This window comes from Lithobates pipiens, unplaced genomic scaffold (assembly GCF_037356315.1).
Source record: "Lithobates pipiens isolate NorthernLeopardFrog02 unplaced genomic scaffold, aLitPip1_a1.2 Scaffold_27, whole genome shotgun sequence".
Lineage (NCBI taxonomy): Eukaryota > Metazoa > Chordata > Amphibia > Anura > Ranidae > Lithobates > Lithobates pipiens.
Genome location: NW_027507788.1, coordinates 88,435,297 through 88,462,993, shown reverse-complemented (window position 1 = coordinate 88,462,993; position 27,697 = coordinate 88,435,297). Strand labels below are relative to the sequence as shown.

Below are 27,697 nucleotides of genomic sequence, written 5' to 3'. Positions count from 1 at the left end.
CCAACCGAGACCAAGCATTTAAAGGGACCGTACGCTATATACAAAGTTCTGATCCTGAGTTAGGAGTTTGGAGTGTGATATCTGGGTAAGTGATGGGGGGGATGCAATGCGTGGCAGGCTGCTGTGTAGAGTAGTGTACATAGAGATCAGAGTTGCTCCCTGAAGGGAAATGGCTGTAGATGCAATGTTGGGAGTTTTGTAACATTTGTCAAACTTACTGAAAGTTCCATTGTTGTAGAATATAGATGGGGAGTGGGATGTGGGATCTGGGTAGTTTTTGCTATTGGAATTGCTGGCTTTTTGACCTAGCATTCCATGGACGTTTGCTGGGAAATCAATTTCTGATTATAAATCTGGCCATAGACATTAGATGAAGGTTGGATGGATCGATCGACCACCAGAGTTCAGCTGGTGTATAGAGCTGAATGCATACAGTGACAAGGCACATGATCTATACACCGTGTGGTCACCCTTATCTACTGACCATAGCTGGTAGATCTGACCCATCATCGCCCCTAAAGATGAATTATCTGGGGGTGTCAGCTGCAAAAACACGACGTGGCATATTTATGTTTGGAAGGCTTGATGATAAGTATGGTTGATGTTTTATATTTATGTAAAGTCTGAGAAAATGTAATGGCATGGTCCATCTGATGGTGGCCGCATGCTTTGGTTTTATTATCTGGTCAATGTGCGATTAAGTCAAAATCATCAACTCTGCAAACTATCAAAGTCATAAATTCCCTTCCAATCAGTGTAGATTAAATATGATCAAACAGATAATTTTCCACCCCAGACAATGAAATCAATCGGCAGCAAAGAGATGGGTCAGTTATAAATCGAATCGGAATACGATCGGTTAGATTGCATGATGGAAACCAAAGATGTGACTGATCATATCTTCCAACTATCAATGAAAATCCACCTCACTGTGTGTGTGTGTGTGTGTGTTGTATCGATCAAATGAGTTTCCATTTCAAATTGCTGATTTCTATGAAGGGAGATGGAAAGAGATCTGTCAGTTATCAAAGCATTTATGGCCACCATAAAACTGTTAGCCGGTTTGGAAAAGCTCAAAACAAAGGTACGAAAGTAGGTTGGGATTTGTAGTTCCCTCTAGAGTTGAGTCTAATTCAGATTCAAAGCAGGTCTTTTGTGAAGCTGCATATTGTTAGTAGACCTTTATCGTATCATATGGTGGTGTCAGTGGGGACTGCAATAGATCACACCACCAAAACACAATGAAAGGAGGTTCCTGGCACTCAAAGATGGCACTCAAGATTGACAGCATTAATGGGTCAAGATGCCAATGTTTTGGGGGCTCCCTTCCTCAGGACTACCCAGTGACCTCAGGAAGGGGACCCTGTGCAACCCTTGACATGTTGACTTATGTTACATTACAGGGTCTATTGATAAAGCAGAGCATATGATTTTCACAAACATTCACTGGTGGAGAATCCATTGCTCCCATTAAAAATGTATGCACCTGGATGGTTCCACAACAGAGAATATATGTGAACATGAATAGACCCTGTATTGTCCCATAGGTCAAGATGTCAATGTTTCAAGGCTTGTAGATTCCCCTTCCTTGAGCCACAGGGTTGCCCTGATAAAGGGGACCCTGTGAGTCCTTGAAAAGTTGGTATCTTGACTCCTGTGATATAATAAATCTTGGGACTTTCATCCTTGAGTTCTGGTGACTCCTTCCATTTCTGGTTCAGGTTTGAAACTGATGTTCTCCTGATATGGAATAGTTGTTACCTTGTTACAGGTAAGTATCTTCTCTGATCAGATCTACAGAAAGTCAGAGATCGGTTTCCAGGAGAGCTGCACATTTTTGATGATGCTGGACCTATAACATAATGTGGTACTTGTTGGGACTGTAACGGATGGCACCATGAAAACCAAAATCAAGGGAAGGATGGTCACCAGTACTCAAGTATGTGTTTGCAAGATTTATTGTGAAAAATGTGTAGCATCACATAGGTCAAGATGGCAGCGTTTCAGAGGCTTGCAGGGTCTCCTTCCTTGCGTCACTGAGTTGCCCCGAGGAGGGGGATTCTGCAAGGATCCAAAACATTGGCATCTTGACCCTTGCGACATTATGTGTTCTACAAAATAAATCTTGCACACTGGTCCTTGAATGCCGGTGACCTCCTTCCTCCTTTTCTAGGTCAGGTTTGAAACTGATGTTCACCTGAACTTTGGTAATTAATAACTTTGCAAGTAAGTATCTGCCTTTAACAGACCTGTAGAGGGTCCAAAGTTGGCCTTGGGTGGAACTGCACATTACTGACAATGCTGGGCCTTTATCATTTAAGTGGAGCTTGTAAGGACTGCAGCAGACGGTGCTATGCAAAACCAAAAGAGAAGGAAGTCACCAGCACTCAAGGATGTGTTTCCAAGATTTATCATGAAAAATGGTGTTGCTCAGGTCAGGGGTTTACAAGGTCCCCTTTCTGAGGGGACCCTGCGAGGCCTTAAAATGTTGCCTCTGACTTATGTAGCAATATGCGGTCTTCACATTAAATCTTGGGCGCTCATCCTTGAGTGTGGGTGACCTCCTTCCTTTTTTTCCGGTTCAGATTTGTAACTGGTGTTCGCTTGAACTCTTTAGAGTTGTAACTTTGTTGCACAAAGTATACTCTCAGATAAGATTAGCGGTCAGTTTCCAGTTCAGTTGTGCTAACTCCTAATGGAGTAAACGGTGATTTGTTGTAGGTCTGCCTCTGCTGGAAGGATGAAGATCTTAAGCGTACTCTTTGCTGTGACTCTTTGTTCATGGTTAGTGACTTGTGTGCCAACTCAGGAGAAAAAAGATCGTATCCACCACGGTAAAGATTTAAGTGACCACAAGCACGATGACAGCAAGGACTTTCAGTATGACCATGAAGCCTTCCTGGGCAAGGAGGATGCTAAGACCTTCGACCAGCTGACCCCAGAGGAGAGCAAAGAGAGACTGGGGTAAGGAAATTACATTTAACCCGCTATACAGTTGAGGGCATTTCAAAATATTTTCCAGCATCATTTTCCTGATGAGTAGTAGACACGCGCTATTTACACATGATTACTATCAAAATTAACCTGTCATAATTTGCATTGCCTTTAGGGCTCATGTAGTTGGGCGCTATTGGCCTGTGTTTATTGTGCGTTTCTACGGATGATTCTCATTTTCTTCAGTAGTTCAGTGTGTATAACAGTTCTGAGGGTGCATTTGGCCTGCTTTGTGATTCATTTCTATGGACTCTGCATGTCCCTTTTGGTTATGATTTTTGTAGGCGAAGTAGGTCAAACAAAGCCTCTTGCATTTTAAATGCATGCGTTTTAGCAGGGTTGTGTTCAAATGTAAAATCCCTGTTTGACAGGAATACCCACCCACACAAGCCTTAGAACAAAGTGCTCCACAACAGTGTAAATATCCAATGCAGACCTTGGCCAGCAAGGAACTTCAGGCTGTATGACACCCAGCTCCTTCCTCAGAAGCCTGGGTGTCATGGACACACCCCTAAACGTCATTCTGCAGACAGCAACATTACGTGAAGCAGCCCCACAAATCCAAGTGGTGTTTTTTAATGCCTTTGTGGATACTGACAGGTTCATGATACATTAAAGCCGAAGACACAAGGTAACCTCTTTATTGCAGAGATTCATTGGCTGGAAAGTTAAAAGCAAACTCTTTTTAAAGTACTTTCCAAGGACATTCGTCAAGTTGTCGAATGTACTGCTAAAGAGCAGTGTGCTGTAAGTGACTGTAATCAGTTCCAAATTCTTGTATTGTCTTCACTGATGGTTATGGCACTCTGTATATCATGTATAGCAGTGTCTTAGATCTCGCACTAAAGATATACAGCTATGAGGCTGTAGGTAGAAGACTGCCTAGGCACACTCCATATCAGGAAGTGCCTTGCTATTTTTTAGTAAGGATTCCAGACAAATGGTACATTTTTCAGGACACTGCTTCCGTACAACTTTGTAAATATTTCCTGTAACAAAGCAAATCTTCACCTAAGTTCAGTTTCACTTTAAGTATGCCACAGCTGCTTTTATAATGATAAAACTGGTCGGTGCACCATATGAAAGAGACATTAATATAGCAGTGTATGCTGGGAATTTAGTTCCATGTCTGGAATGCATTTAGAAGGCCACATCTGATCACAAATGCTTAAGTGATAGGCTCAGGGTCTTACTTCTATATAAAGCTTACATAGTAGGTGAGGTTGAAAAAAAGACATAAGTCCATCAAGTCCAACCTAATGCATGTGATTTATATGTTAGTAATACATTGTATATCCCTGTATGTTGTGCTCGTTCAGGTGCTTAGTTTTTTTGGAACTATCAATGCCCCTGCTGAGACCACCGCCTGTGGGAAAACATCAAAACAAACTACAGAATGAGGCTGTAGACGCATGGCAGTGATGTTTGCGCTCTCGACTTCATCCAATCAGTGAGTGCTTTGCAATTCTTTGAGGACATGCAAAGCATTCTTTGAGTGGCAAACAAGCCAAACTGGTGACCTCCTTCAGTAAAAAAAGCTGTTCAGCACGTGACTTAAAAGCTAGTGGAGATGCCTACCACGCTTCTGGAAAGATCCCCCAAGTATAATATATGCATAGAAAGTACAGGCTGGAAATTCAACAGCTTCTCCATAGAAAATATTTATTTGAGCATTACAGCAATAACATCATCCAAAATGCTGATTCAGTTTGACTTAGGCCTTCATCAAAAGCTGGTATATGCATAGTTGCATTGGTCCAAGGTGGACCAATGTAACTGAATTCTTCTTTAAACTTTGTTCATCACCTGTAGTGTTGTGTTGTAGCATACATCTGTGTATTTTAGCAGATTTTGTGATTTTTAGCATGATCTCTGTTGTCAAGCTGAGATGGTCTGTGATTGCCACCTCATCCCACTCTCTGCATGCATATGGCTGACACATGCTTGTTAAAGGAGTGCAGAAAGCCTCTATGTACATACAATAACCCAAAGCAGCCAATGAGTACGTGTGTTTTTTTTTTTTTTGTTTTTTTTTGTTTTTTTTGTTCCTGAGGTCAGACCAGTGGCCAGCTAATTCTGATTGGTCATAATAGGTTACTGTAGATTGCTCTTATCATTTTAAAATGAGTCTTGTAGAAGAAGTATGAACCTGAGCTTATTACTCAAGCTGATCAGCTTTGGCCCTCTAAATGCATTCCAGACGTGGAACTAAATTTCCAGCATGCAATGTTGAGTTCTATCTCTCTGTCTTTGATCTGGTGTGCCGACCAGAGCTTTCATCATTATAAAAGCAGTCTTGGTTTCATTAAAGTGAACTCAGAAGGTGAAGATTTTCTATGCTATAGGGAACATTTAGAAAGGTTAGTTGTACTGAAGCAATGCACTGAAAAATGTACTGTATCCTTCCTGTGCAATAGCTGTGCACTTCCTGGTATGTGAGTGTGCCTAGGCACTGCTGTACATACAGCCTCATAGCTGTATATCTGTAGTGTAAGATGGTGTGGATGACAACAGGCAATACTAGTTCCTTTCAGTCTGCCTGCCATTTTTTGGGTACAGCTTTCGGAGTTCACTTCCACTTTTAAGCAGACCTTTACTCTAAAATGTATTTTCCTTCCTGCAATCCTCTTCCCTCCACAAGTTTTAAAGCAGATTATTAAAAAATGTTAATCCATTCCTGCCTTCCCCACTGCCATTCTCATCTTGGTGACCATGACATGTCCCTGCTCCCTGGGCTATCGGGTCATATCCCAAGAGGATGTAGGAGCAGAGCTACACAGAGCTACACAGCGGCCAGAGGGCAAACCTGCACACTTTATTGGGAGCCGACTGCCTGAGCCCAGAACAGACAGCCAGACTCCCACTAAAATCTGAGAAGAAGATAGTGGCATGGAACCTGGCATGTGGCAGCGGTGCATTCGATTTCACTGGGCAAGCAAGTATGTGAATTCAATATTTGGAGTGAGGGGTGCTAATTAACCATATGAATACCACTGTGTATGAATAAATATGATGCCTAAACCAAAAAACAATGCATAGATATTAGCAAATTTGAAATAAAATCACCCAAATCCTACAACGTGATTTGATATACAATTGTATGTATATACAGTACTTCATAAAAAGTGCAGTCCTGAGTGCTTGCAAGTCCTGAATATAAAATTTTCAAACATCAGAAGATTACACTGTGCAAATTCTGTCCCCAGATGCTCATAAACATATATAAAGTGTTGCTTCCACTGTGTATATGGACCACCTCCACCGCTAGTGCTGTACACCCAAATGTGCTCTGGAGTGGATGTCTCCTTACCCGAAGTTGTTGACCTTAATGGTTAGAAAAAGGTGAAAATGAGCCTATGCAAGGATATCACTTGCTGCCATGCCCAGAATGGGCCATGTAAGGGATAGCCACCTCCTCTCCACCAACCTGGACAGCCGAAATGTTGAATACAGAGGATGCAAAGAAGAAACGTAATGGTGTAATGCAGTTTATTAAGATAAAATAAATAAAACGCATGCCAAATGGCTGCTTACATTGATTAGTGCCTCTGTCCGGCACTGGGACTGTTTGCGTTCTCAATATGTGGAGAATCCGCTCTGCGTATAGTGTTATCCTGGCGTGCGTTCCACCGCGGACCACCAACAACCAGAGGGACTGGATGTAGAATTAGATGTCGTAACCAGGCAAGCCTCTAAGTATGTGACTTGAGGAAAACTGTCCTTAGTGGGTAAGAAGGTGATAGAAAAAAGAGGGGAAAGTGAAATTCTTCTCTATGTCAATTATGGAGAGATGACAAAATCTGCAGAGCCCTAAGTGGCCATACACTGATTGCACCAACCGAATTATGATAGAAAGAAAAAAATTGGTAGTCCCTTGACAGAAACCAATCATTTCATCAACTTCTATTGAAGGGACCTCCAGTCACACAAACTAGGTGAATGAAGGAACTTCCCCTGCTTGGCCATTGCATTCTGACAGCGGGGCTTGCTGCTGTCTGAACACACTGATCAGCGAGCGACTTCAGCTGCTGATCAACAAAAGTTTTTGAGCATGTCCTCTTGACAGAAGTCCAACAAACTTCTTTCAAGCAAGGATGGCCATATACTGATTGAAATTCATCCGGGCCTTGCTAAACTGGCCAAATTTCGATCAGTGTATGGCCAGCTTTACAGAATACATGGAACCCCTGCCACTAGTGTACAGACATACACTAAGGCCAATTTGGTTGGAATATGGCACCTTTTTTTTTTATTTTTTATTTTTTTAATTGAGTTACAATTGTGTAAAAGATGATGGAATATGCAAATACAGTTTGGTTTAATTGTGTGTGTGTGTGTGTGTGTGTGTGTGTATGTATATATGTATATATGTATATATATGTATATATATATATATATATATATATATATATATATATATATATATATATATGTATATGTATATGTATATGTATATGTATATGTATATGTATGTCGTTGCTAACAGATGCAGAAAGTCTACTGGGTGAAGCGAGGTCTCGTACTAGTGTGGTCTCTGGAAGCATATACGAGTTCAGTGATTGATGTCAGCACAGAAGTGTAAGACTGCCTTCAGAGGAGGTACAGCCTGCATTTCCCACCCTATACAAAGCCTGGGGGGAGTCGGGGGAACATTCCAGACTGCTAACGTGGCACTCTCCAGATTTTTATTTTTTTTTCTCCTTTAAGGGAAGAAGGGGGGGGGGGGGGGGATGAATAGGAAGTACTTTAATAGGAAACCATCCCAGCTACGCTTTGGAAAAATTGCTCTTATTTTTTCTGCATATGCCGTGTGATTTTAAGATTCCCGGTGATCACAATGGTTTGCATACATTTATTGAATAATTGGCTTTCTAATCTCCTCTATTTGATAGTAGTGGATTGCAGAATTTGGTGTTCTAATCACAAGTGGCTGAGTTGACCATAATGACTACATTGAGGGGGGTCAGTATAGCAATATAGCTGCAGGCTTTAAAGACCCAGCCCACCGAGAAGTGATTTTCTGTATGTGTGACACCTTGTGAACGGGTCATCCCATTAGAAAAAATTAGAATTGCGCTACCCACATAATCCTAAAACTATGAAATCAAAAAATGACATACATTAACATTCAAGTCATGTGATAGAATCCTGTGCAAATCATAGCAGCAAGTGAAAAATTTATCAAAATCCAAAATTGAACTAAAAATCTAAAACATGGTGTCCATAAATTATAGAAATAAACCTCAAATGGTGAAAACTAAGATAAAAGTATAATATGCGAAGTCCATAAAGTGAATACTCAAATGGCGAGATTGTTTTTGTCCACTTCCAAGCTACCTTTGCATGAGTGGAGCAATTGCTCATCCAGTTGTACTGTCCATAATAATATCATTATAAAATGCGTTTAAAAAATCCAGTAGGTAGAGTGATATAAACAGCCAGGAACTGCTGTGTTGAGATCACATTCAACCCCTCTGAGATGTATGAGAAATGGTCACATGTTTAAATGTAGCAAAGACACTTACACTTGTGTCATCTGAACTCTTAAATTTACAGTAATTGGATCTAAAATGCAGTTCTACCTTTCATTTTACATGAAATACAAAATGGCTCCACCCAAAACTGACAATTCAGCTATGGGTGGATGTTGATCATCTTAATTTGATGAATCTCACATTAGGTAGGCACTCCATGGGGTAAGACCTTCCTGACAAAGTTATACTCCTTGCATCCACAATTGCCAAGAGTTATAAGTAGATAGGATTAAACCCAACAGATTCGAACTGTAACTTATATACGGTATGTTTAGCATGAGCTTGCCCTTTAAGTCTGAGAACAAGGAGACAACTCATGGATTCTCAGCTGCAGTACTACCATGCTGTCAGGTCCCAGCATGTACTGTTAGCTTTTTTGAGAATGTTTGATGGTCCATTTACACCAGGTGGGACTGCATTGGGCAGCTATTCTGAACTGGTCCACTGCAAGAAGAGACAAAATGCCTTATCTCCAGTGTGGCCAGTTCACACCACTGCATTGTGGTGGCATGCAGGTGATGTGCACTGGAAAAAAAAGTACTGCAGTCGGTACTCTTTTCCAGCATAGCACAGGTCACAGCATTCCAGAAAATAAAACTTTATGATGCAAGAAAACTTTCATTAAACCAGGAGTTACAAAAAAAGAGAGGGAACCGGGCAATGTGCAGGATCTATTCATCAATACTGTGCTGGTCCAGCTGCACCGCACCACACACCATCTGCTACATTGTAATTTATATTGGAGTGAATGGACTCTTATGCTGCATACACACGATCTGATTTTCTAACAAATGTTGGATGTGAGCTTGTCGGTAGAATGTCTGACCGTGTGTATGCTCAATCGAACATTTGTTGTTGGACTTTCCACCAACAAATGTTGGCTAGCAGGTTCTCAAATTTTGCGCCAACAAATGTTTGGACTTTCCAATCGTGTGCACAAAAGTCCATGCATGCTTGGCATCAAATACGCGCTTGGTCTCAAGTTGGCACTTGGTAAAACTAGCGTCTTGTACGTCACAATGTTCATAATTGTTGGCCAACATATGTGTATGCAAAACAAGTTTGAGCCAACACCCTTCGAACAAAAATCCACGGTTTTGTTGTCAGAAAGTCCGATTGTGTGTACGGGGCATTAGTCATTATTGCCATATAAATTTAATTTGTTACAACTTGGGCACCTTTTGACACTGATACGACCTAAACGTTGCGTGACTTTGACGCGATTTGAAGCAATGCCTATGTAATCTTGAGGTCTATGGACCTCAAGTTGCATCAAAGTCAGACCAAAGTAATGTAGGGACTACTTTGAAGTTGCACAGAAATGAACGGTACTCATTGGCAATAAAAGGGGCTCTTTCCAATGATTCTCTTTTTATTCTTTCCCTGATTCAATTTCCTGTTTTATCCTTATTTGCCTGTAAAGATGTCAGTTGAGAGTTTGCCATTTTTTTTTCAGACAGGTGTCCAAATTCTAATTTCCTTAGTATTACATCATTTTCATTTTTAACGGTCAATAAAGAGATGTATGTTTAAAGCCGAACTAAACTCAATGTAATGGTTTTTAAAAACTGTTGCGTACCCGGAATGCTGTCTTAATTGCTTGTGCTTTCAAGCAAACTGTCAAATCAACAAACGGCTGTAACATAATGGCAGTTGCAAATCAAACCGAGGCAAAGATGGCAGCTTTCTTGGCTAAAAAGAATGGGAGGCTTTGGTTCTGATTTTTAAAGGTAACTAATAAAGTGCAAGCAGGACAGCTCTTTATTGCAGAACAGGCATGCAGTGTTTCTTCTGCAATACCAAACTCCTCCCTGCTCGTAGCCTCCTATTGAATACACACTGAGCTGTGCACCTTGGCATGGTTTCCTGGCTCGCCCTGGCTGTGCTGGAATGATGGACTTCTGTGCGCATGCATGGGATGACATCATTCTGCTACCGACTAATCAAGAAGCCGGAAATAGCCAGGGATAAGCTGACAGCTTCTGGCAAGGAATTTAACCTCCTAGAGCTGGCCATAGACGTTTAAGTCGAAGCTAATATCAACTGAACTGTCAAACAAATGTCTGATTGCACCATGGCAACATCAGAGCAAATCAAGGCTAAGATGACTGCTTCCTTGACCATAAATTATGGTAGTATTTAGTTCTGCTTTTAGGTAGACTTTTTTTCTGAACCAAAGAAACCATGTGATTCCCCTATCCTAACTAAATGGTGTGGATGGGAAAATCTGTAGTGCCAGCTATAGTATTTCGACAGCTGGCTTTGATGGCTGTCAGAATACTCTGGATGCAGGTGCTGTTCATCAGAATTTTCTGTTCAAGTTTATTGGAAACTCAACTTTTGAGTTGGGTATTGTAGGGCCACCCATAGACTGAATTTTAGCCAATTCAGTAGAAATCAGGTGAAATTGGCTCCTTGAAAGAATCTGATATTAAGACCTCTTTCACACCGCTGAGCCTATCGCGTCGGCGGTAAAACGCCGCTATTTTTAGCAGCGTTTTACTGTCGGATTTGCAGCGCATTTAGGGCTCTGGCGCTTTTACCCCCCCCCCCCCCGCGCTAGTGGCCGAGGAAAGGGTTAAAACCGCCCACAACAGTGGCGTTTTGCCAGCGGTAATACAGCGCTGCACCATTGATTTCAATGGGGAGAAGCAGTAAACACACCGCTCCTTCACTGCTCCAAAGAAGCTGCTGGCAGGACTTTTCCTGACGTCCTGCCAGCACAACGCTCCAGTGTGAACGCCCTTGGGGTTTTCACCCTGGAGACAAAGGAGAAGCAGTTTGAGGGCGGATTGCAGGCACTATTTCTAACGCTATAGCGCCTGCAAAACGCCCTCGGTGTGAAAGGGGTCTAACTGTTCAGCGTCTAATTTGGATTTTTATTTTGTTCAAGACAGATGTGGACACAGAATACTGCTCAGCCACAGTCATCTGTCAGCAAATATTCCTTGGCACAAGTGAAGGGAGCTCCTGTCCTTGTAAGGATGTTAGTAGAAAGAGGCAGCCAAGCTCATAAGGATTATTAATTCATATTAAGTGCTTCCTTCAATTGTATGCTTTGATTTTTGTCAGCCAGAGTATAAAGTACATAAAAACCCCAAACTTCCTTTTCTAAAGCCCTGGTACCCAATCTGCAGCCTGAGGGCCACATGTAGCCCCCTTTTGGTACTTGTTGTGCAGCCCCTTCTAAGCTCCAGCAGCCAGAGAGGGAAACCTTCCTTTTGTAAAGGGGCTATAATAACTTTGGTCTCTAGTAGTCCCATGTAGCCTGTCCCCAGTCTGTCTCTTGTTGTGTGCCTTCAGGCTCCAACAACCCACCCTTGTTACATGTCTGCAGTCTGATCCATCTCCTCTATGTTTGGACGCTCTAATAGTCTTCTGTCATATACTGAACATTATGTGTGCCCATTTGGAATTGTCAGGAGTTACAGTTGAGGCCTTCTACACCTTGTAAGTTGACAACCTATGATCTAAGGTATATCTTTAACTAAGATCTATCTGAAGTAAATCTAAAGTCAAGATTTCCCTTCACATCCTGTCCTGTAGGCTCTTCAGGAAGTTAGAGAAGTCCTGTCTTACAGGGTTTGCAGGATAGCTAGTGTCCCAGTTAGAAGATTTCCCCTCTACGGCTAATCAAAATTTTGGCTTTATCCCGCTCTCTTTTCAAGATCGCATTGGTATTAAGGACAGTTAAACGGGCCACCGATGAGTCTGTTCTTTTCGTTCAACCAGCGGGACAGATGGAGGAACCCTTCCTACCATGTCTTTGACAGCGGGGAGACATTCCAACAATCAGAATACACTGATCAGCGCTGCAATTTATAGCCTGCAGTACCGATCGAGTGCAAATTTTCCAACAGGGTGGTTGAACAGAAATTAATTAACAGATCGACTTCTGTTTAACCACAGTGGCCATATATGTATCGAATTTTGTACGGTCCCTGCTTAACCAGACAAATTTCAATCCAGGTATGGCTGGCTTTAGAGTGAATTTCTTAGTGTGGTCACAGACACGAATGACAACCTGAAAGTAGTACTAATGCCTTACCAGCCTATCTAGATCGTATGCCCCATACACACGATCGGAAATTCGGCCAGCAAAAGACCGATGAGAGCTTTTGGTCGAAAAATGCGACTGTGTATGCTCCATCTGTTTTTTGCTGGCGGAATCTCGGCCAGCAAAAGATTGAGAGCATGTTCTACGTTTTTCGGTCGGAAAAAGTTCCAATGCGAAAATGCATTTGTGTATATGCAATTCCGACACGCAAAAACTCACGCATGCTCAGATTCAACAACGAGATGGAAGCTATTGGCTACTGTGTATTGAACTTCCTTTTCTAGTCCCGTCACACGTGTTGTACGTCACCGAGTTCTAGACAGTCGGAACTTGGTGTCACCGTGTTTATGCAAGACAGCTTGAGCGGAATTCCGTCGGGAAAACCATCAGAGCTTTTTCCGATCGCGTGTACGCAGCATAAGGGTCTGTTCACACACAGCTTTGGTATGTGCTGTGCAACCTTGTGTGGCACTGCCCCAAAGCAAAGACAAGATAATTGCCTTGTTTTCTTACGAAGTCAATTCACACCACTGCAAAGCTCTGGAAAAAGTCATACAGCCTAGAAGCCAATAGAATTACCTACATACCTACATACCCCCATCCTGCAACTGCAGCCCCTAAAAGGCTATGCAAATGAATACATTCTGAAAGTCAGTATTTGCATATTTCTAGACCTAACCAAAGGTGACTATTCTGCAGTTGGTTGCTCAGGAACTAAGCACTGCATTGTGGGAGACAGGAGTGTTGCCTATGCCCCATACCTGTAAACACCAGATTTTTTTATTTATTTTTTCTTCAGGCTAAAGTGGCAGACCATGGTGGCTTGAGAGTATTGTCAGTGTGAATGTTGACCACCTTCCAGTAGTCTCTAGCTAATTGTTGCTTTTTACAAAGCAGACGTATAACTTTAATTTCTTTTTTAGAAGTACAGTCTCTGAGATTCTGTTCAACTTTATTCAATGCAGTTTTGGTCCATTGCAGGAAAATGTTTGATAAGATTGACAGCAATAATGATACCTATGTCACAGCGGCTGAACTCCTGGCGTGGATTAAGTTTGTGCATGCGCGCTTTGTCTCAGAAGATGTAGTTAAACAAATGGCGATGGTTGATAAGAACCGGGACAGCTCTGTGTCTTGGGAGGAGTACTACAATCACACCTACTCCCATCTAATAGGTGAGACTAATTTCCTATATTATTTTTTTTTTCTAATTCGACCCTTCTTTCTTCAACAGGAAGATAGTTGATAAAATCGACAGAGACAAGGATGGTTTTATTACCAACCAGGAGCTGAAGGATTGGATTGCACACGCCCAGAACCGTTATATCTATGAGAATGTTAATAAGCACTGGAGGGATTATGACAACAACAAAGATGATAAGATCAGTTGGGAAGAATACAAGAATACTACCTATGGGTATGCCGCAGGTAAAGGAATGATAGCAATGCCTGTGCCATTCTCTCGCCTTTAAAACTGCCCTTGCTTATTGATGGTTGTAGCAAGTAGCCATGATTGGGAAGACTGATTTGCATGACTTGTGCTTCTCTATTGGATGAATACTGTCACTCAAGCTAGTGCTCTTACAACCTGCTTGGCTGTTCCACTTGGACTTATAAGCTGCTTGCAATATTAAAATTATGTTTGTAATTCTTCTGCTCCTTTTTTTTTTTTCCCCCAATCGTTCCCTTACTTTTCTCAGGCATGCTCTTTAGTGTGACCATGATCAAGATTTATACTATGCCATTACAGTTATTGTACCAAATAAATATGTATATTGTTCTAATATCTGAGATAACCAGGGACATTTTGGTCACATAAATGGCAGAATTATTAATATAGGCAAAGAACTCGCTGCTATGGCTGTTCTTTGTTCAATATAATACTTCTATTGTCTCCAGCAGCTATACCTATTGACCCAGTTGGGATTTCCAAGGGAACCCGTCATGATCCAGTTCCAAGATTGTACATCTAAATTCATCCATGCTGTCTGCACATTGGCTTCCTTGGCTCTTTTGGGTGCAGTTGGTGAAGGGTCTCATTCCAGGCTTTTGCTTTCATTCCCTTATTGGGCTACTGTAAGGTGGAGAGGAAGTGTTCTCGTATAGAGACATCAGAGCTGAAACCTTTTCTAGAATTGTAATCTTGTCTAAGGAACAAAGTGAAAATAAACATGGTACTAGGTAATTGGCACTGTATGTAGCCTTGGCTATCTACAATATACAGTGCTGTGTTTCGGCAGTGTGATGGGGACTTTCCATCTCACTGTTAAAACAAAATAGTTGGGCTGTGTGCCGCTCAGCCATTAAGGGGAAGCCCTTTTCTATGACCAAATGCAAAACTTCCACTGATTGGCTGCAGGGGAGATGCAGGCGGATGATGTCACACTCATTATTTAGAGCAAGTTTCCACCAAAGGCTGTGCGGTACTTTGTTTTGGGTGTGAGATGGGAAGTTCTTATCAAACTGCCAGTACACAGCACTATATAATGTATGTAGCTGAGTCTACATATACCATATTTATCGGCGTATAACACGCACTTTTTTTCCCCCCTGAAAATAGGGGGGAAATCACGGGTGCGTGTTATCTGCCAACAGCGTACCTCACAGGGGAAGAAGGGGGACGAGTGCCGCCGGAATTCCCTGAGCCGCCATCTCCTCTCTGCTCAGCTCTCATGTCACACACAGTCCCGCCTCCGCCACCGGCATTGGACCAGTGTTCTGTCAATCACAGTAGCTGGTCCAATGCCGATGGCAGAGGTGGGACTTTGTACATGACTGCTGACTGTGAGCCAAGTAAACAGGAGATGACGGCTCAGTGATTTCCTGTGAGAGATGGTGAGGCTTAATCGGGCAGCTGCATTGATGGGCGCAGATCAGGCTGCAGATGGGCACAGATCAGGATGCATTGATCCTCACTGACCATTATTTTGCTTCAAAGTGGTTTATTTAAAAGGTGTTTGTATTTATATTTTTTTATTTTTTTTTCCAGAAACGTCCCTTTTAAATTGGGGTGCATGTTATAAGCCGATAATTACGGTAGTTAATGCAGCAGATAGCTTTGTACCAAGATGGCCCAAATTGAACTATTTATTATTATACAAGATTTATATAGTGCCAACAGTTTGCCCAATGCTTTACAATATGAGGGCAGACATTACAGTTTCAATACAGGAGGAATCGGAGGGCCCTGCTCGTTAAAGCTTACAATCTAGAATTTAAAGGGACATTAACCATGGAAATCGGCTTTAAAGCCCAACTGAGCTTTCACTTTAATTCAGATAAATACATTTTAGGTGCATTAAAACAAAAGATGTTCAAGTCTTTAGCTTGACTAGAAAACTGTCCTTTGCCAGCATGCGTTAAAAAAAAAAGGACCCTTTCTGGCTGTATGGAAGCAGTGGTCTCTATGCAGATGTCAAACGCTCCCTGCACTACATGCTGGCAAAAGACAGGCTTTTCTACTTGACCTGTGGCTGCTTTTTAGAATTAAAACCTGTAATGCCGCGTACACACGACCGGACTTTTCAGCGGACTAGGTCCGACTGTCTTCCCAACAGACATTCGGCAAAGGTCCGATGGACTTTCTGAACGAATGGACTTGGCCACACACGACCGGACTAAGTCCATTCGAAAGTCAGTTCGTTTTGAACACGATGGCGTAAATGGGACTAAACAAGCCAGTAGCCAATAGCTGCCCTTGCATCGTATTTGGTAGGTCGGACTAGCACACAGACGACTGGTTTTCCCGATTTTTAGTCCGTCAGACTTGATTCCGTCGGATTGATTTGAAACATGTTTTATTTCTAGTTCCGTCTGACTTTTGGGGAAAAAGTCAGCTGGAGCCCACACACGATTGACTTGTCTGATGGATTCCGGTCCGCCGGAAAGTCCAATTGTGTGTACACGGCATTAGACTTTGCACACATTTTGTTTAATGAATCTGAAATGTATTTGGCAGATTTAAACTCAAAGTTTAGTTGGGCTTCAAAACTTCTGCAGATGTCTGAACTTTCAAGGTGTGAGTTTATAAGATGTCCATTCCCATCCCACAATAAAGTGTTTAATACCAGAGCAGGCCCGAGAAATGTCAGGTCTGGGGAAAGTGGGAGAATACAAATACTGTCTGTAATTGCATAGGAAATTATTCAGGGTCTGACAGCTCAGGCTGGGATGTGGGGGTTCTTATACAAAATGGGTATTGTTGGATGCAATGCTATGTTTATCTTCAATCCTTTACTTCTGATTCAGGTTAGGTTTAAGAGTTGTGGTGTTAAAAGTCACTTATATTCTAATGCTGGCCATGCTCAAGATTGCAGTGAGCAGCCCAATAAGGAGGGCTGATCTGTTTAGAGTTACTCTGTTAGGGATAGGCAACCTGGGGGCCCTCCAGCTGTTGTGGAACTACATTTCCCATGAGGCGTTGCAAGGCTGGCAGTTGCAATTACTCCCAGAGGCATGATGGGACTTGTAGTTCTGCAACAGCTGGAGGGGCTACCCCAGCTCTATGGTAATTGGAGCGTCTGTGTGGCAGGGCTGATCCTTTCCCTATACCTGTAAGAAAAGGGAAAGGAAAGCCATTCCCACTTCTTGCCACCAGCTGAATTGCACATGATACAGTGCTGGGTCTTGGTGCTGCAGGGGACACATGGATGTCTGCCTTTTGTTCCTGGAAATGTATCTGTAATCAGGCCTAATATACACTCACTGGCCTTTGTATTAGGTACACCCTGCTAGCACTGGGTTGGACCCCCTTTTTGCCTTCAGAATTGCCTTAATTCTTCGTGGCATCAATTCAGCAAGGTTTTGGAAACATTCCTCAGCTTTTGGTCCATATTGACATGATAATATCATGCCGTTGCTGCAGATTTGCTGGCTGCACATACATGTTGCGAATCTCCCATTCCACCACATCCCAAAAGTGCCCTATTGGCTTGAGATCTGGTGACTGTTGAGGCCATTGGAGTACAACGACCTCATTGTCATGTTCAAGAACCAGTGGTGAGATGATTTGAGCTTTGTGACATGGTGCATTATCCTGCTGGAAGTACCATCAGAAGATGGGTACACTAGCCATAAAGGGATGGACATGGTCAGCAACAATACTCAGGTAGGCCGTGGGGTTTAACCGATGCTCAATTGGTACGGAGAGGCCCAAAGTATGCCAAGAAAATATCCCCCGCACTATTACACCACCAGCCTGAACTGTTGTTCCATGCTTTGAAGTTTACACCAAATTCTGAACCTGCCATCTCAATGTCACAGCAGAAATCAAAAGTCCTCAGACCAGGCAACGCTTTCCCATCTTCTGTCTGCTTTTGTTGAGCTTGTGTGAAGTGTAGCCTCGGTTGCCTGTTCTTAGCTGACGGAAGTGGCACCCAGTGTGGTCTCCTGCTTCAATGATCAATGTGTTGTGTGTTCAGAGATGGTATTCTGCATACCTTGGTCGTAACGAGTGCTTATTTGCATTACTGTTGCCTTGTGAGCCAGTCTGCCCATTCTCCTCTGACATTAAAGTGGAGTTCCACCCAAAAGTGGAACTTCTACTCATTTGTCTCCTCTCCCCCTCAGTACCACAATTGGCACCTTTTCCGGGGGGACAGGTATGCTGTTCCCACGTCCAGGCCGTGGCCCGTGACATCACCACGGGGCTCCCTCTTCCTCTCCCTGTCACCAGATCAGTAGGAGAGAAAGCGAGGCCTTGCGCATGCACAGTAGGGTTCCCGGCATGAAGCAGTACATTGCCAGGCACCCTTACCTGGTGGTAACAGCAGCTGCAGTGCTGACATTGCTGGACTCCAGGACCATAACAAAGCATTTTTGTTCACAAAACTGCCACTCACTGGATATTTTCTTTTTCGGGCCATTCTCTGTAAACCCTAGAGATGGTTGTGTGTGAAAATCCCAGTAGATCCGACATTTTTTCTGCCCATTTAGCACCAACAGCCACGCAATGTTCAAAGTCACTTAAATTCTTTCTTCTCCATCAGCCAATTTGTGTTACCAAGCAATTAAACAGGTCTACCTAATAAAGTCATACATTCATATAGCATTGCACTAATAGAATTATAAATTAATATTTCAAACACCAGTGATGAAATTAAAGCTAAAACGTGATTGGAAAAAAAAGGTTCTTTAGCAGTATTTGCACCATCCACCACCTTGTAGTGTGTAATCCTTCAACTATCACCTCCACCATAAGCGGAGTACTCGCTTACCAGCTTGCACAGACCTCCTATCACGGACGGGCATTGACACTTGTGGCTCTAAACCCAGCCAGAGCCTTTAACCATCCAAGGAACCTCTTTGGGCATATGAAGCCACCATCCGGGTGATATCACAGAAGATCCCCAAAATATAAAAGGCTCACCATAGTGGTGACGTTGCCAAATACTATGGTGAGCCTTTTGCATTTTGGGGGTCTCCTGTAATAACGTCACCCAGATGGTGAGTCCATATGCCCATAGAGGTTCCTTGTATGGTTAAAGGCTCTGGCCGGGTTTAGCTCCACAAGTGTCCCTGACCTTCTGTGATGGGAGGTCTGTGCATGCTAGTAAGCGAGCGCTCTGCATATGGTGGAGGTGGTAGTTAAAAGATCACTCCCCACAAGGTGATGAATACTGTTAACCACTTCAGCCCCAAACTATTTTGCTGGCCAAAGACCAGACCACTTTTTGTGATTCGGCACTGCGTCACTTTAACTGACAATTGCGTGGTCATGCGACGTGGCTCCCGAACAAAATTGACGTCCTTTTTTTTCCCACAAATAGAGCTTTCTTTTGGTGGCATTTGATCACCCCTGCGGTTTTTATTTTTTGTGCTATAAACAAAAATAGAGCAACAATTTTGAGAAAAACGCATTATTTTTTACTTTTTGTTATAATGAATATCCCCCAAAAAATTTTCCCTCAGTTTAGGCCGATACGTTTTCTTCTACATATATTTGGTAAAAAAAATCGCAATAAGCGGTTGATTGGTTTGCGCAAAAGTTATAGCGTTTACAAGATAGGGGATAGTTTTATGGCATTTTTAATAATTTTATTTTTTTTTTTTACTAGTAATGGCGGCGATCAGCGATTATTATTTTTTTTTATTTATTGTGACTGCGACATTATGGCGGACACATGGGACATTTTTTTGGACCATTGTCATTTATACAGCAATCAGTGCTATATAAATTCAGTGATTCCTGTGTAAATGACACTGGAAGTGAAGGGGTTAACCAGTGGGTGGCAGTGTAGGGGTTAAGTGTTCCTAGGGGTGTGTTACTAACTGTTGGGGGCTGGGCTTTAACTTGGTGAACACTGATCTCTGCTCCAATCACATGGAGCAGAGATCAGCGTCACTAGTTGCTAGGCAGAATGGGGAGCTGCTGTTTACAATGGCATCCCTCCGTTCAGCCGCCCCGTGAGACGATCGCGGGCATGCCCGCGGCGATCGAGTCCGCGGGACCCGGCGACCAGACTCACGGGGGTCCCGACCAGCATGAGAGCGCGCCACCTGCGGCGCAATGGCAGGGCAGCAAATTTAAAGGGACGTACAGGTACACCTATTTGCCTGTCCATGCCATTCTGCCAACATACATCAGCGTGCGTTGGTCGGGAACAGGTTAAACAGCCTTTTTTTTCATCACTTTTGGACTTTTATTTTTTTTCACTGGTGTTTCAAATATTTCTTTATAATTCTTTAATTAGTGCAACTCTGTATATGAATGTATGACTTGGGACTGTGTTATATCTCACAGAAGAGTTTTGCAGCTTTTTTGATGTTTTGTATTTAATTTAAACTCTCTTAGCGCAGTTTTTACCTTGCTTGGTACCTAATAATAATAAAGTGGCTGAGTGTATGTCACTACATTTATATAATATATGCATGTTGTAGCCTCCCTGGCGGTATTCCCGAGTCTGGCTCAGGGTGAGATTTAATTACCATAAGTGGTATTCCCGAGCCAGACTTGGGATCGCATTGCCGAATCCATGTAGGGATTACTTACCTTGACCCCCTGGATCCAGCGTTTTTTCTCCCTGCTGTGATCAGTGAGCCGACACGTCTCGCTCGATCTGTGACAGTGCAGAGCTCTGTTCCCTGCGAGCATTGCGACGCATGGGATACGGAGTTCGGCGCCAAATTCAAAAGTATAAAAAACACAGTATAGATGCAGTATAATGTAATCTTACAGATTACAGTACTGTATCAAATAATTACACATCCCCTTTGTCCCTATTGGATTGTCCAGTGTCCTGCATGCAGTTTTATATTATAAATACTGTTCTTTATGCCAGGAAACTGGAGATTGTCCATAGCAACCAAAAAATGTCTGTTTACATCAAAAGTGGTTATAGAACAGCTAGAAAACAGCGATAATAAACTAGAATCACTCGCAGAATTCAGCGATGGTAATTTGTGGGGAAATTCGTCATCAAACACTAAAAGTAATGACAGCGACAATTCTGCAACTCGGCATATTTCAGTGTTTTTGATTTGATTACATTACTGAATACATTTTATTATTAATATAGTTATATATATATATATATATATATATATATATATATATATATATTATTATCTCTATCATCTATTTATGATTTCATATTTCAAATTGTATCATACCCGGGATGTCTATTAAACTCTTGTTTGGACAGAGTTTCGCCAAATTTCCATGCAAAATAATGGTACCGCTTTCAGCACCTAAAATCTGAAATAATCGTACCGCCAGGGAGGTTAAGGAGTAATAGTATTGGATGCAGCATTTAAAATAGTATTGTGAGTTGATATAAGCTAGACCTAATAACTTAAAGGGATAGCATTGAGTATTGTTCTCATGGATTTGATTCGCAGCACTGTGTTCTTGACTCTGGCTAGGTTCACATATGGGTGATGTGGGCACCAGCATGATTCCTGTGCGGGTTCTTGTATCGTGTGTCACTTGCAGGCGGTTCACACTGCCCTCTCCGAACCCCTGCTGCTGTCAATAGAAAGTTAATGAAACCCCCAGATCGGTTCCCAGGTTGCAGTGCAAACTGTCAAATCGTACAGGAATCGGATCCCATAGGTGTGAGCACCCATGCAATCCAATTCCAGTGTGAACCAAAAAAGGTCCTGCGCCATCTTGGTGCGAATGCGATGCAACTTCAGCCCTTCAGTTTGGCTGAATTTGCATCGCACAGACTTCACACGTAATCTGCACAGCATTGCGGTGCGAATCAAATGCGATGTCTGTGTTTTTTCACCAGTGTGAACCGAGCCTGTCAATTTTTTTGTTTTTTAAATCATGATGGTAATTTTTGTTTTGTTTGGTCAGATGAAGAACCATTTTACGATGTCCCCGACAAGGAAAGATACAGAAATATGATGAAACGGGATGAACGCAGATTTAAGCAAGCGGATAAAGATGGTGATCTGATTGCCACCCGGGATGAATTCACTGCATTCCTACATCCGGAAGAGTTTGACTACATGAAGGATATTGTGATCACAGTGAGTACCTTGTGGATAGGGCTTGTTTAGGCTCCCAAAAGTAAACACGCATTTAAATTCTTTATCCATTTACATTAGTAGAGTCGGTTATCTCTTTTCTGCACTCTAAAATTCTCTTCTACAATGACGAGACTACTTTCTGTCAATTGCTGCACTGCTAGTGAGGGCCTGCAGCCTAACTAGCTCAGCATTTCTGCTTGATAGATTTGATTTAATAATTGGGATTCATTGGAGAAATTACATGGCGTAGTGTAAGAATAATCTATTCTAACCAAGATCTTGGACATAATCTTTGACTTTCTTAATGCTCTATATTTTCTGACTTTGCAGGAGACCATTGAGGACATAGATAAAAATGGAGATATGTTAGTAGATGTTAATGAATACATAGGTAAGTTGGAACATTTCCTTGCCTGACAATCTTTATTATAGCTTTTGAGGGGGGGTTCATCTACAATCAATCTTAGTCTTATGTATTTCACATTACATATGAAGTTCCTCTGTGCATCTTCTCTGCATATTGATGGACTGGCAACTCAAGCAGAACGCCTCCCTGATCATAATATTATCTCACACTGTAGCAATAAATACATTTTGTTGGTTATGACTTTGATATTGAGGTTGATTTACTAAATGCAAATCAACTTTGCACTACAAGTGCACTTGAAAGTGCAGTTGCTTTAGATCTAAGGGGATGATCTGAAATGAGAGGAAGCTCTGATTTTTATCATCCAATCATGTACAAGCAAAAGTGTTTTTTTTATTTATTTTAATTTTTTTACTTGCATGTCCCCCTCAGCTCTACAGGGACTGCACTTCCAAGTGCACTTGCAGTGCAAAGTGGATTTGCCTTTAGTAAATAAACCCCATTGTCTTGCAAAAAATGGTTTTACTTTTTTTTTATTTTTTTTTATTTTTTTTATATACATTCCCCCAAAAAACACACCACTACTGCTAGATGGAGTAAATTTTAGTCTATAATTCTTCCATTTAAAATGACACTAAATTACAGTTTCCAATAAAGGCGTTAAAAAAGTGGCTTAAAGTAATGCTCAACCCAAGTAAAATATATACATACATACATACATACATACATACATACATGTATGTTGTAGCGATCTGTGCGCCGTGCCCCCCCCCCCCCCCCCCTTCCAGCTGCAGCCATAAAATAATAATCAGAACTTCATGGTTGAAATTTTCTCCCTGTATATAGCAATATAGTTGCCCTCCTAGGAGTGCTCCCAAAACTGAATACACAAATATGTGCAGACACATACAGCTTTGTACAAGCATGCAGAGAATGCTCCTTAATATACAGCCTACAGTACAGTGCACCTGAGGGAGGTTCTGGCATAAATTAACTAATAAAGTGGTGCATTATTATAATACAGGATTTATATAGCACCAACAGTTTACCCAGCGGTTCACAATATAAAAGAAGACAATACAGTTAGAATACAAGAGAATTAAGAGGGCCCTGCTCAGAAGAGCTTACAATCTAATAGCATGCATAGAAGATCCACTTGGGGCCGGCGCCAGCATAATGCTGCTTAGGCAGCCACCTTCGGGTGCTAAGACGAGCGGAGGGGGAGGTCATTTCCAAATCTCCAGCCACTTGCTGGGGAATTGGACAGAGCCTCTGATAAAGGGGTAGCACCTGTACCATTCCTGGGCAGCAAAGGAATCATGTGAGCAGCAGAGGGCAAATACCGTTTTTTTTTCCTCCTCTCCCTCTTTCCAACTTTCAGCTGCTGCAAGGATTGACACGCCGGGCATTGGTTCCTGTAATTCCCCCCCACCATACCAATTGCCCTCTTCATTTACCATCCTAACCCCTAGATGCCTGGGCACCCATGTGTGCTCCTCCACATGGAGATTTTGTTTGCAAATGCTGTGCCACATCCACGAGCCAAGTGCCTATATCATGGTTGCAATGCAGTCCATTTCATTTGAATGGATCATTAAGGGAATGTGGTTACATTTTTCTTTTTTTTTTTTCTTTTTTTTTTTTTTTTTGCCACAAAGCATCTCAGCTGCACACTATAGGCTGTAAAACCATGGTTCAATTGGCCGTTTTCTAACCACTTATCAGAAGGTCTGTTTTTGGACACCAGCATGTCTGATAGCTGCTGCATTGTTACATGGAAGATCCTGGCTGTCTTTAGACCAAGATTTACAGCGAGTAGCAGTGTAAATGGGGCATGTCTTGTGTACTTCAAAGTACTTTTGGGCATATATAGCACACCCAATGCCCACAACTGGTTAATGACCCCTTTAGGCTCATTACTTTGTTTGGTGCATCTGAACTTTCCATATATTGTAAAAAAAAAAAAAAATTTGAATATGCTAATTGCATCCACTACAATTTACTTTGTTTCCCCCCAGCGGACATGTACACTCCTGAAAACGACGAACCTGAGCCAGAATGGGTAAAGTCAGAGCGTCATCAATTTGCAGAGCATCGTGACTTGAATAAGGATGGCAAATTGGACCGATCAGAGATCGCCCATTGGATCCATCCTCATGAATACGATCATGCAGACTTGGAGGCAAAACATCTAATCTATGAGTCCGATAAAGACCGGGTAATGAATTTTATTGGAAGATCGAAATTTAGAATTATTTTTCTTTAGTGGGGGTAGCACTGCATATAAGCATTGTCCTGCCTCCTTGCTGACAGTAGCATCACTTCTCGTGTCAGCTTGGTATCAGAAGCAGCTGGTCAATGCTGCAGAAAAGGAAAATGCTGGATAGAGCTGCAGGCTGTGATATCTCCCTGTGCCTTCAGCTTCTCCTTCCTGGCCTACCCACCCATGCCAATACTGTCCCCAAACCTTTCATCCCCTCCCCTCCTTCCATTGCCATGTGAAAAGGTGGGGGCGGCAAGGGCAAGAACATCACTGACATCAGCACAAGCCTACTGTTCCACCCACCACTTCAATCCTACTGTAGCCTTAGACCCCTTTCACACTGGGGCACTTTGCAGGCACTACAGCGCTAAAAATAGCGCCTGCAAAGCATCCTAAAACAGCCGCTGTTGTGTCCCCAATGTGAAAGCCCCGAGCCATGTTGCCGCAGTACAACTGCGGTGGGTGGTCGGCATATGGTTAAGCTGCAAATCTCATTTGCTGCTGGCTTTAAAATAATACATATTAACACAAATGTATTAAACATTGCTACAGACTAGTATGATGTGAATGGGCTGGAAATAGGACCTACAACATGGTGCACTCTGAAAAACAGTTAAGCTTTCCTTGGTAAGGCCTGATTCACACCTATGCATTTTTAGTGCTTTTTGCATTTTGCAGATTTGCACTAGAGGACCTGTTCCATATGAAACAATTTTAAATGGACTGTAGTGCAAATCTGCAAAATGCACTATAATGCATAGGTGTGAATCAGGCCTTAAAGAGGAGTTACACTGGTTTTTAAGTTTATTAAAAGTCAGAAGCTACAAAAAGTGTAGCTGCTGACTTTTAACAGACGGTTACCTGTCCCAGGGGTCCAGCGATGCGGCCACCCGATGCCTCACTCTTCTCCACAGTAACGGCAGTGTAAGTGTGGGCAGCCGGCTGTGACAGGCTGCAGCTTCACAGCCGGGCACACACTGCGCATACGCGAGTCGTGCTGCGCTCCGTCAGTGGCAAGGCAATGTTCTTGGGCCTGTGACGTATCCCAGAAGATTGCATGGAGGGAGGGGGTCGCTCAGGTGGGAGGAAGTGGGACAGGAAGTCCCCTCTCAAAGCCAGGTATTTGCTGCCCCCCCCCCCCCAAAAAAAAGACATGACAATTGTGCCATGTTGGGGGGGGGGGGGGGGCGAGGGGTACTTAAAGCGGAAGTTCCACTTTTGGGTGGAACTCCGCTTTAATGTTTGAAAACTATCTTAGTTCACCACCTGCTGACTGAAACTGTTAACAAGAAATATTCTTACAGTATATTTCATGCTTGTGTGCTGAGCATAATAAGGTAAATATGTTCAAATACATTTTAGGTTTCCTTTTTAGGGCTGGTTTACAAAATTAGTGGATTGCTTTTCAGCTCTCAGCAGGCATTGCAAGCATTGGCAGGACAGTTGCAGTGCGTCTCCATACACTTGTATGAATTGCAAGTGCTACAGCATGCCGAACGTGACAGGGAGGGGGGGTATTCTTGCCACAAAGTAAAATGACACAGCTGTAGCAAATGTACAACCCTGTCCAGCCCACTTGCAGCTTAAGGGTAGGGGCAGTAAGCGTGGTTCAACGACCTGCTTCACTGAAATGGAAAGTTGGGTAATATTTAATTTTCCTGCCTGCTGCAGTTGTTCCACACTTCTGGTTATATAGAATACTTGCGCCCCCCCCCCTTACATGCTGTACCTGCAAGAAGTGCTCAGGAGCAGCATTATAACACACGGGCTACTGCAGAGATGTCTTTTGCCTCTTCTATTCACAGCTATTGCTTCTTTGTTTTAACCTTTATAGTGACAGGTTCCCTGTTAAAGGCATTGGGCTCAAACCAGATAAACTTCTGTGTCTTTATTGTTTTATAATGGTTTGTTTTCTTTTCAGGATGATAAACTAACCAAAAAAGAGATTTTGGACAACTGGAACATGTTTGTTGGCAGTCAAGCAACTAACTACGGTGAAGACTTGACAAGGCGGCATGATGAATTTTGATGAACATCTGTCTGTTCACTCCTGGATGGGCTTACACCGCCTCAGCACATTGCTGATGCCTTAGAGACTGGATTCCAATTGTGCCAATAGGTACCTCAGGACAAGGGGTGCTTTTTTTTTTTTTTTTTTTTTTTTTTTTTTTTTTTATTCTCAATAACAAGGCTTGTCCGATGCTCAGCCTACAACTATATTGTATGTGATCTGAGATAATTTGTTTTAACAGACTTGTTTGGGATTGGACAGAGCAGTCAATACCACTTTAAAACTTGTTAGATGTTGCAGGTTGTGTTGTATGATTTATAGTCGTTGACCACAATAGTATTGTGCATTTGGTTAAACAAATGCCTTTATATAACTGGTCCTTAGGAATGTGAGCTGTGCATGAAAAGTGAATATTTAGCTTATGGATGGACATGCAAGGCCTGAAACAATAAGTGGTATCTTATGCTTTTGAGATCCTACTAGTGCTTTGCAGCAACTCGCCTCTTCTATAGGTTGGGGTGTCATTCACTGTGAAGGTCACGTCCAAGTTATTGTACAATAGTGCACTGCAATGCACACATGATCATGTGTTTCCAAAACAAAGGTCCTGCAACTCTAAAAGCCTGGCTAAAGTTCTACCCACTTTTTTTTATTTTTTTTTTTTTTTTTTTGATGCCCAAATTAAGGACAGTCCTTGGGCTTTTTCTTTAAAGTGACAAACTTGCAGCATCATCTTATAAACCAATTTAATTCTGGTGAGTAAACATTCTTGCAAATACATTAATTTATGATGATTTCATTTTGTCACTTTTCTGTTTTTTTATGATGAACACTTCCATTATTTTGCTTTTACAAACGCATACTTTCCATGACCAAAGAGTTTTTAAACCACCCAAATAAGAATGCACTTCCATCGTCAGTTGTCACTCCTCTGCAATTCTAAATGTTTAAAATATTGTGAACCATTTGAAGAAATAAAATGTATAAATACAAA

At 42.2% G+C, this 27,697-nt stretch overlaps 1 protein-coding gene across 1 annotated transcript; it reads left to right on the top strand.

The window, feature by feature from the left end:
• On the top strand, positions 1-27,697 carry RCN3 (reticulocalbin 3). Its single transcript, XM_077457191.1, has 7 exons — positions 1-85; positions 2,722-2,964; positions 13,820-14,013; positions 21,887-22,062; positions 22,393-22,453; positions 24,448-24,647; positions 26,614-27,697. The coding sequence occupies exons 2-7, from the start codon at positions 2,741-2,743 to the stop codon at positions 26,719-26,721; spliced, it is 963 nt and encodes a 320-aa protein (XP_077313317.1). The 5' UTR covers positions 1-85; positions 2,722-2,740; the 3' UTR covers positions 26,722-27,697.

Bases quoted from the DNA above. Each gene is read 5' to 3' on its own strand.
- RCN3 (XM_077457191.1), top strand. From the start codon at position 2,741: ATGAAGATCTTAAGCGTACTCTTTGCTGTGACTCTTTGTTCATGGTTA. The intron at 22,454-24,447 runs GTAAGTTGGAAC...GTTTCCCCCCAG, and splicing joins AGATGTTAATGAATACATAG to CGGACATGTACACTCCTGAA. The intron at 24,648-26,613 runs GTAATGAATTTT...TTTTCTTTTCAG, and splicing joins ATGAGTCCGATAAAGACCGG to GATGATAAACTAACCAAAAA.